At 31.2% G+C, this 10576-nt stretch overlaps 1 protein-coding gene across 2 annotated transcripts; it reads left to right on the top strand.

Annotated features, from left to right (window-relative positions):
• The first annotated feature begins 3287 nt into the window (after positions 1–3287).
• LOC105781036 (F-box/kelch-repeat protein At5g60570-like) lies at positions 3288–5084 on the top strand. Of its 2 annotated transcripts, none has more exons than XM_052629902.1 (4): positions 3288–3452; positions 4126–4219; positions 4561–4838; positions 4943–5084. In XM_052629902.1, exons 2-4 carry the CDS (start codon positions 4158–4160, stop codon positions 4945–4947), a joined length of 345 nt encoding a protein of 114 aa, XP_052485862.1. In that variant the 5' UTR covers positions 3288–3452; positions 4126–4157; the 3' UTR covers positions 4948–5084. The 2 variants fall into 2 exon arrangements, with proteins under 2 accessions (XP_052485862.1, XP_052485863.1); XM_052629903.1 differs by having other exon boundaries at positions 3294–3452; positions 4564–4838.
• Positions 5085–10576: the final 5492 nt, after the last annotated feature.

Below are 10576 nucleotides of genomic sequence, written 5' to 3'. Positions count from 1 at the left end.
TGGCAATGGTGAAATGTTGTATGGTTTTCTTTGATAATTGAGCCATGTCTCTCTATCCACGCAAGGGATTATCGCTTCTTGTTAATAATCCATATTGAAAACTGAAAATTACATGTTTGAGGATGATTAAGGGGAAGTTTGGATGGGGGGTGCGTTTACCTGCGGTTAGTGTAAAAACAGTGGTGGCGGTGAGATTAGATACTGTAGCAACACTGTAGCGTGAGACAAAAAGTAAGCTAAACGCACCGCACCGCACCCAATCGCCCATCCAAACCCACCCTAAATCGGTTAACACTTGAAAGAGCAGACAAATTGACATTTAATCAGATTTAATTAAGATACATTATTGGAGGGTGAAAGGATTTTCTTGATTTATGATAAGTTTAAGTTATGCAGAAGGCTATGATGTTTAGAACGAAGCTCTTGCTAAGCTTTAGATGTCTTTACTGTCAAACACCTTTACATGTTTTGTCAAAATGGTCCTAATTAAAATTTTGAGTCTTTTTGAGCCATCAACCTTTGTTTTTTTTTTCAAACTGTTTTTTCAAACTGGTTTGATCAAAGTTCTGTTAAAAAAATTACGTGGATGATGTGGAATATTTTGAATGAGATGTAATTTATTACTTAGGTAACACAATAAGATAATTACTTGTGGAAAATAATAAAATAAATCATACATGAAATTAAAAAAATAACTCTTAATTTAAAGAAAATAAATGTAATTATCTAAAAAAGGTTTCAAAATTTTTATTATTATGAAAATATATTATATGTAATAGGCCAAATTAGCTCGGGCTCACAAAAAAAAACCCAAAATAATAAAACAAAGTCCAAGTCTAGTCCAAAATTATATCATTTGGCCCGATCGAAATGGTCCATTACTTGAAAAGGTTGCTTGATGCATATGGAAACATAATCTTCAAGGATATGCAATCTTAGAAGATATGATTTTGTAATCTTAGAGATTTAATTTGTAGATACCCTTTAATCTTAGCCGTTGATGTAATTGATCTGTACCGTTGGATTTGGGGAGGCTCAACTATAAATAGAGGCCGCTCCATTCATTGTAAAAACACTTGAGTTTGGAGCAATAATAATTCTTAACAGCATTCACTCAAATTTCTCCCTCTCTTGCGTTCTTATTTTCTGTGGCTTGTTCTTATTTTATTCTTCGTTCATCTTCGTTTCTTTTTAAGTTGCTTTCATTTGAGTTGGATTTTGGTGGATGAATTTCGTTGAATCTTCATATTGTGAGAGTTAGGCTGACTTAAGCGTTTTTTTTAAACTTTTTTTATTTATCCATTTAATTGTTTAATCATTAATCATTCTTTTATTTTTATTCGTTTATTTATCCATCAACTTTCTTATTTACATATTGTTCATTCATTTAACCATCCTTATCATTCTTTTATTTTCTTCCATTAATTATATACTTTATTTATTTTTAATATTATGTCACACATGTTGTTTATTTTGTAAAACTCGTGTTATAAATAATCCATTTTAAATTGTTTGATTATTTGCTTTAAAATTTTTTTCATATATTATCAATTGCAAATTTTTTTATACTATCTATTTTATATACCATTTATTTTTAAGATGTTTTGTGTATAACTTGTTTTAAATTCCTTATTACACAATATTTATTTTTAAACTCATTTATATATTATTACTTTATATATTACCTATTTTCATTTTTATATATTATTTCTTCCAAATGTATACATATATTACCTACTTTTTATATATATAATTTATTTATTGATTTCAAATTTCTTTTTCCTTATTATTCATTTTCAAATTCATTATTTTTAAATTTATTTACATATTATTTTGCCTTATATATATATATATATATATATATATATATATATATATATAGTCTTTGTTTTAAATTCATTGGTCTTTGATTATTGATGCTAGCATTTAAATAATTGCCATTATGTGTTTTATAAATTGTTTATTTGTATTTTCATATTACCATTTTTTTATCAAAGTTTTTATGCATCGTTTTAATATTACGTCAAATTTCCCCAATTTTAAAAAAAGAAAACTTTTAAAAATAAGGCAATATTCGGTACTTTAGAGCTTTGAGAAAATTGTGCCCTAACTTACTGGGTTTCGATTTTTTTATCCAAATAATTGAATATCCTTTTAAAACTTTAATGCATGTGACAAGCTTAGTTTTGAGGGTTAAAATGTCGTATCCTAACTTACTGGATGTGACATCTTATTTCTTCGGGACAAGGAGGTCTTAACATCAAATTCGATTTATTCAGTTTTTTAAAGAGGATCATATTTTAAAATCTTTTCAAATTTTCGACATTAGGATGTTAATTAATCAATTAGGTACCAATTTTTGGGCGTTATGAGAGGGTGCTAATCCTTTCTCATGCGTAACCGACTCCCAAGCTCGTTTTCTCGAATTTTGTAGGCCAAAATCATTATTTTAATAAATCAAAATGTTTGATTAAAATGATTAATCTCAAGGTGACCCGATCACACCTCGAAAAAAGATTGGTAGCGACTCCATTTTCATATTAAAAGTCGATCCCGTTTTTCAAAATAAAAATGGTTTCGACATTATAAATATTATATAATTATATTATAAATGTATTAATAATAAGATTTTATTTAAATTATAAAGTGAAACAATTTTTAAAATTTTAATTATGAATATAAAATATTTTAAATAAAATTATTATATATGTATAAGAAATATTCAAAATAATTATTATTTAAATCTACAAAATTTATATTTAATGATTGTATAAAAGATATAATGATATAATACATTAATTAATAATTTAAATTTTATAATTTTCACATATTAAATTTTTTATCGTTAATAAATTTTAATTGGATTTCGGTTAATTTTACAAATTTTATTATTTAATGTTTATGGATTTGGGTTATGTATGTATTTTGGATATTAAATAATGAGTATTATATTTATTTGGTTATGGGCTTCCTTATAATATATTTGGGGCATAAATATTTTTAAAATGTATAAATTTAATAAGTAACATATTTTAATTAATCTCTCCAACTAATCTAAAATTGAAATTAATTTAATTGAAAATGTTTTCCGGAAAATATTTTCCTTATTTTCTTGTGTTTGTTTGCTGGAAAATGAATTCCTGAAGGAAAACATTCTCCAAAACACGGGTAAAATGAGCATGAGTATACGAAAAATGTCTTACCGATTTTATTTCTGTAAGACATTTTCCAACTTTCACCAGGTTACTTTCTCCGTCTTCCTTCCGTTCTTCATCCCTTCTCCTTATTCATCCAAGTAACTTTCCTCCTTCTACTTCTTCCTTTCTTCATCTTTTATAATATCTTCCATTTTTCCTTAGCTGTGTCCGTCTCATATCTTCTCTTCTCAGGAAAACTACACGCTGCTGTTTCGTTTCGCTCAAATCTCCCTCTTCGCAGGGTCTTGGCTTAAGGTATGACATCTTCTTTATCTTCTTTATCATTTTCATTTCTTCTTGTTCTTGAAAAACTGCTTAAGGTATGCCATCATTTTGGTTCTTGAAAAACTGCTTAAGATATTGAAAAATTGTTCTTGAAAAAATTGATGTGGGGAAAGGGTCATTTATTTTGTACTTATTAGGAAGGGCGTGATTTATTCCGAATAAAGTTTATGGGCGAATCTTTGTTATTTGGCGAAGTTATTCCTTGACCACAAGACCTTTTATTATGATGTTGATCTGTTTCTGTTTTATGTTTTATGTGAATGTGATGATCGAGGTTGCCATATGGTTGGATACTTTTCTAAGGTAACATTTAGTGCGTTTTTGTTTCTTGATGCAGGTTTACAACTAGTGTCTATATGTTTGTGGAAATTCTGATATTTTGTAATTGGAATTTAGTAATGTGGCATGGAGTGGATACAAGAATTCTTGCCTTTGTAGCCTCAAATTATGAGCTTTCAAGTAGTAGAATTTATTGTTTATATGCGTGTATTTGGGGCTTTCTATTTCTTATTCATTTCATAGCATGTCTGCTAAAATTTTCTGTAGTTACTGATCATTTTTTGTCATTTCATTGTTGTGTTTTAGACTGTACTTCCTAACACAAACAAATATCTTAGTTAGTAGTTTGTGTTTGATCATGCAGGAAAAACATTAAGAGGAATCATATAATTTGGCATGTATCCTTACCCTTCCTCCGTATCAAATGAAAGGCTATGGAAAGTTTCTGATCGCCTTTTGTAAGCTCCCTGCCCCTCTTGATGTTTGATTTTTTTTTCAAGGCTTATTTCATTAATGGATCAAAATAAGTGAGCTATTTATATGTTTGAATGAAAGAGAGATGGGGACAGATAGCACCAAATGATGATGATTATTCATTCAGCATTAAATGAGAATGTACCATTATCCTACTAGTTAGACTCTCAATATAACACCAAGTTAGTTTTCTGGAATTGTTATCAAGTTAGTTTACTAGAATCATGAGCTGCTGCGAATTTATAACATTTTCATGGAGTTTGGTTACCCACAATTGCTCTAAATGCCTCCTAATGAATTTGCCTTGTTGTCTGTTTGGTTCTAGCAGCCTTGGGGAGATAGCCATTGTTGCTGGGGGAAGTGATAAGAATGGCAATGTCCTACAATCTGCTGAACTCTACAATTCTGAAGTAGGTACTTGGCAAACATTGCCCGACATGAACTTCCCACGTAAACTATGTTCGGGATTTTTTATGGATGGGAAGTTTTATGTGATTGGGGGCATGTCAAGTCATACAGATTGTTTGACTTGTGGTGAAGAGTACAATATTGAGACAAGGTCATGGAGGAGGATAGAAAATATGTACCCTGGTCGCGATGCAAGTACGTTTCATCCTACTATGCGTTCACCTCCTTTAGTTGTTGTTGTAAATAATCAGCTTTACTCTGCTGATCAAGCAACTAATGAAGTTAAGAAATATGATAAGGTTAATAACTCATGGAGTGTTGTGAAGAGACTCCCTGTGAGGGCGGACTCTTCCTACGGTTGGGGGCTGGCATTTAAAGCATGCGGAAACAGTTTACTAGTAATAGGAGCTGGAGGTCATGGAGGGCATGATGATGGAGTAATTGTTCGCATTTTGGAATCCAGAGGAGGGAAACAGGATGGACAAGAGTGGAATGTGCTTGTTGTCAAGGCACGGCAGTGCTTTGTGTATTATTGTGCGCTAATGGGTCATTAATGAGAGTTGCCACATCTTTGGTGCAAACATCGACATCTAGAAGACCAAGATCAACGATCCTCTATCTGTTATAATTTTTATTGTCTCAGTATCATTAATTTTATTGTTCTTTTTCCCATTTTATGATTCAGAAGAATAATTGACCTCGAATCAATTTCTTAAAGTTACCAACTGATTGTGTTGATCCCTCTATTGCAAGCATTAACCTCATACCAAGTAATGACTGGTTCCATTTATCTTGTACTTTGGCATTGAATTCATTTCTCGTAATTGCTTTTATGCTAAGCGTAATTTCATCAGGAGATCACTACAATTGATTCACTACTAATTAGTAAATTTCAGAAGTAGTTTGCAATGCTTTTATATTTTAATAATTGAGTATTATTATATATTTAATTTAATTTATTTATTTATAAATAAGTCATTACAATATATGTAAAAACAATTTAAAATATAAAATTTATTAATATATATTAATATATGTAAAACAACTTTTCCGAAAATATTTTTAGGAAATCACAAACAAATGAAAATATTTTACATGATTCAATCAAACACCAAAAATATTTTCTAGTAAATCATTTTACGAAAAAGTAAAACATTTTCCGAAATCATTTTACGGAAAACATTTTATGGCAATCAAACGGACCCTTAGTTTAGATGATTAAGTTGATTTTATTCGACTTTTGCTCTACCTCTAAACTAAAGGTTTAGGATTTAAAATTTATGAATTTTGAAAATGTTTTTCTATTATTCAAAACTTAATAATAAAAGTAAAGGTTCTTCTAAACAATAAAATAATTTAAATGCGAATATAGTAATATAATAAATAATATATAATATTTTTGTTAGTTTAAAAGTTAATCGAAGAATAATTCATGCACATTATATTATAGTATAAAATAGCTACTTACACGTTAAATTACAGGATATAATATAGTATAACATAAAATAATAATATAAAATACATAAATACTATGAATATGTTGGATGTATACTATACTATACTATACTATACTATACTATACTATACTATACTATACTATAATAATTTGTATATTAAAATTTGTAGCTAAACTAATTAAAGTAATATGATGTTAAATTGTTATCCTTGCAATGTTGATATATAGATTTGTTCAAGGGTCGGGTAGTCCACCCGGATTAACTTGGACCGAGGTTGGATAAGGATTTTTTTATTTTGAATTGGCTTGGCCCGGCACAAATTCAATTTAAATAATAAAAAAATATTTTTAAATTTAAATTTAAATTTAATTATAAAATACATAAAATATCAATTAAAAATATATATTTAAGTATTTTATTAGTTTTTGAATGAGTCGGGAGCCTGGGCATGAAATTCTTTTTGGAATCGAGCCTCGGCCTTTAGTGATATACATGTAATTCTTTTATAAGGTATATATATATATATATATATATATATATATATATATATATATATATCTTTAAGCATAAATAATATTTTGTTTCTCCAAATTTAAATTTGATATATAGGTTTTTAATTTTAAAATTAAAATTAAAATGTTTAATGTAGTGAAATTATGTAAAGGCTAAATAAGTAGATAAAATTTCCAACTAAAATTTGAGAATGCTGCAGGTTAAATAAATAATTTGATTCAATTCTTTTACTTTTTAAATTACTTGCTTACGAGCGACTTAATTTATATTAAATTATTTTAAGTGTGCTATCAGTTTTATGTAATTAACCATTTTTATTATTTTAATGAAATTACAACAAGTCCTCACCTAAGCCCTAATTAGAAAGATCATGAACTAAACTCAACCTAAACCTAAAACTTGTCGAGCAAGTTTAGAAAATAACACCTATGCATGATCATTCAATGGCCTAGATGTTTGGTGATCACAATTTTTGCAGCACACAAACTTTAACTAAAATATCCAAGGCAGAAGCTAACAAGGTTGCATAAACTTAAGGTACAAGTCAAGTCCTCCCATTTTTGAATGGAATACTCAAAAGAGAAATAAATGTAAGTTTAATGATCACAATGACATTGAAAAAACAACAGGAGCTTTAGAGGTACTTTATGTATCATTTCAGATTTAATATCCTTTACATTATGATATACATGAATGATAATTTATGAAAAAAGAATTTTTAACTAAAAGCCTATAAAAGGCCATTAAAGTAAAAATTTTGTGCAAAAGAGTACACAAAAGTATTAACAATTTTAATAATTATGAGTGGTATGAGTGGTAAAAGCGAAGAGACCGGGGGATTTCCTGGTCGGGCGGTTAAAAAAGTGAGGTAGAGAGAAGAGGACCCTCCTGATGACGGAGGAGGGAACGAGCAAATAGAGCCTTTGGGTTCTAAACCTTTCTTGTTTAAAGATGTGGTGATGAATTCAAATCCGTTGAATAATTCTCTGGAGAATAAATGGGAAGAGGATGGTATTGATTTACTAGATGGTGATATACGTAATGAGGTTATTGATGGTGTTCCCTCTATTGATTTTTCTGACAGAGTTTATTCAATAATTGAGGAGAGCATGTCAAAACTTGTGTTCATCAAACTTTTAGGGAGGAAGATAGGGTACAATGCCTCATGGAACAAAGTTTGTTTGTTGTGGAAACCATCTATGCACTTCCAGCTTATGGATATTAAAAATGACTATTTTCCAGCAAAGTTTGAATCGTATTTGGATTATAGCAACATTCTCTCAAATGGTCCATGGGTGATTTATGGGAAATATATGATGGTTCAACCTTGGACGAATCAGTTTTCTCCATTAAAGTCGTTTCCCCATAGTGTTGTTGCATGGGTTCACATTTTGGGTTTATCAGGATCATTGTATAAGAGAAGTATTTTCCAAGCTATCGATGAAATGGTGGGGAATGTAAGCAAAATTGATTTAAAGAAAGATAAAAGAGCTAGGGGTCAATTTGCCAGATTTGCAGTCCAGGTAGATTTGAGGAAGCCTCTTGTATCCAGAATTAGAATCGCTAGCCAGATTTACAAAGTGGAGTATGAATCCCTTTCAACGGTTTGTTTCAGTTGTGGCTCCCTTGGGCATTTGAAATGAGACTGTCCCCAAATCCAGGAAGTGAATAATTTGGAGAATGGATCGGTTGATGCTGAGGAACCTGTTGGATTGGATCAATAAAAAAGTCCTGGATCAATATAAGAAAGGGTTGAGAATGAAAGGTTTGGTGAGTGGATGATTGTGGATCACCAGAATCTTAGACAAAGCCAAAGGAACATTGATGGACTGGAGGGTGAAAAAGAGAACAATCTTTCTAGATCTCGGTTCAATATTCTTTCCAAAATTGGAGTTCCACAAGCTAATAGCAACGAGAATGGCACGAGCATATTTAATTTCAAAAAACAGAAGGAACAATGAGCTACATTATCTGTTGAATTATCAAGTGAGGGCCAGGAAAGTATTATAGAATCTATTATAAAAGTAACGAATGGAAGAAAGCTGGATGGGGGTATTAAAGGAAAAGTCAGTAAAGGCAAAGGCCATAAAAAATGGGTTGTGGGTGTTAAAGGGCAGGGTACTAAGCAGACTATAAATGAGCCTAAAGTGGAGAAATTGGGCAGTGGTAATGGAGAAATTGGTCCAAAAGTGGGGTATGGGATACCTAATTTTAGTGTTAATGGTAATCAAGGAATTTTTTATCAAAAATTTCATTCAGTCCATAACTTCAAAGAGAATTAGAATCCGAATGCTACATTTGGCTTTTCTTCTCTAATGGAGGATAATTTGGGTATCGCAAATCTAATTCCTCATTTGACACTCCCTCCATTTTTGAAGGAAAAGAGAAGTAACAACACCCTGAGCATTGAGACTAGAACACGGGGATAACTTTGGTGGCTTGGATGGCATGGTCCCTGTTCAACAAGTTATTCAAGGAATGGTGGACCATCTGAAGGTGGAGGGGAGAGCTACGGGCGCGCGAGAGGAAAGCATTAATCTGGTGGTGCTGGAATAGGCCGATAGTGGATAGCAACTGGGTAGATCGATGAGTTTGGTCCATGGGGCGAAAACGATGCGACACTCATAGAATATTCATCAGATGAGTGATGGACTTCTCCAAGGTTTGCCCGATTTAATTTATGTTCTTTATGATGTCGAGAATTTTTGTATGGAAATGCCAAGGTGTTGGGAATCCTAATTTTGGTAGAATTATGAATGAATATTTACGTGAGTTAAATCTTCAAGTTGTTGTGTTGATGGAAACCCAAATTAGTGGCATTAAAACAAATAAAGCGATTAGAAGTATTGGTCTACCTTATTCACATCAAGTGGAAACAATGGGGTTTTCAGGTGGGATTTGGATTCTTTAGAAGGATAACATCCGTGTGGAGGTTATGATTAATCATGTGCAGTTCATTCACATGAAATTAAGTTTGATGATGCTATGGATTGGATGTTCTTTACAGGTGTTTATAGGAGTCCTCGTAGAATACTAATGAAGGAATTATGGTATGGCCTAAGTTATATTGCAAAAAGTATGCAACTCCTATGGTTGGTTGTTGGGGATTTTAATGCTTTACTTTACGAGGATGAGAAGAAAAGTGGTTTGAAAAGGGTTGCTTCTAGTTGTCTAGTTTTCCAATAGATTTGTCAGATTTGTGGGTTGAAAGACCTTGGATTTAAAGTTCCCAGGTTCAATTGGAATAGAGGGACCATATTTGAACGTCTTGACAGAGCATTATGTAATTCTCACTGGGAATTAATGTTTCCTAATACTACTGTATTTCATATGTTGAGAATCAAATCTGACCATCGCTCGCTCTCGATTTCGTTTGGAAATAAGGTGAGAACAGAATCTCCTCGTCTTTTCTAGTTTTTAAGTGGTTGGTTGTCTCATAGTAATTTTAGCTCTATAATCAATGAGAATTGGGATAGTGGAAGCTCTTTAGAAGAGTCAGTTAAGAAGTTAACGGTGGCAGCAAAAATATGGAACAAGAATGTTTTGAAAAGGAAGAGGAATATTATGAATAGACTTGATGGCATTCAAAGAGCCCTTGAGAGGAATATTATGAATCAACTTGTGAACATAATTAGAAAGGTTTTTGAACAATGTAGTATTGAATCCTTTTTTAACAAGACATTGATTGTTCTAATTCCCAAAGTAAGCTTTCTGAAACTTATCTCACAGATCCGACCCTTATGCTTATGTACAGTGCCCTATAAGGTCCTCACAAAGGTAATTGTGGACTGCCTCAAGCCTATTATGTTGTCCATTATTGCAACTAATCAAACTAGCTTTGCTGGGGGAGATACATAATGGATAACATGATTATTGCTCAAGAGGTTATACATTTGAGGCAATACAAAAAAGGGAAGAAAGGTTGGATGGCAGTCAAATTTGATATGGAGAAGACTTATGATG

The sequence above is a fragment of the Gossypium raimondii genome, chromosome 4, assembly GCF_025698545.1.
Source record: "Gossypium raimondii isolate GPD5lz chromosome 4, ASM2569854v1, whole genome shotgun sequence".
NCBI classification, from domain to species: Eukaryota; Viridiplantae; Streptophyta; class Magnoliopsida; order Malvales; family Malvaceae; genus Gossypium; species Gossypium raimondii.
This window is presented reverse-complemented; position numbering and strand designations above follow the sequence as displayed.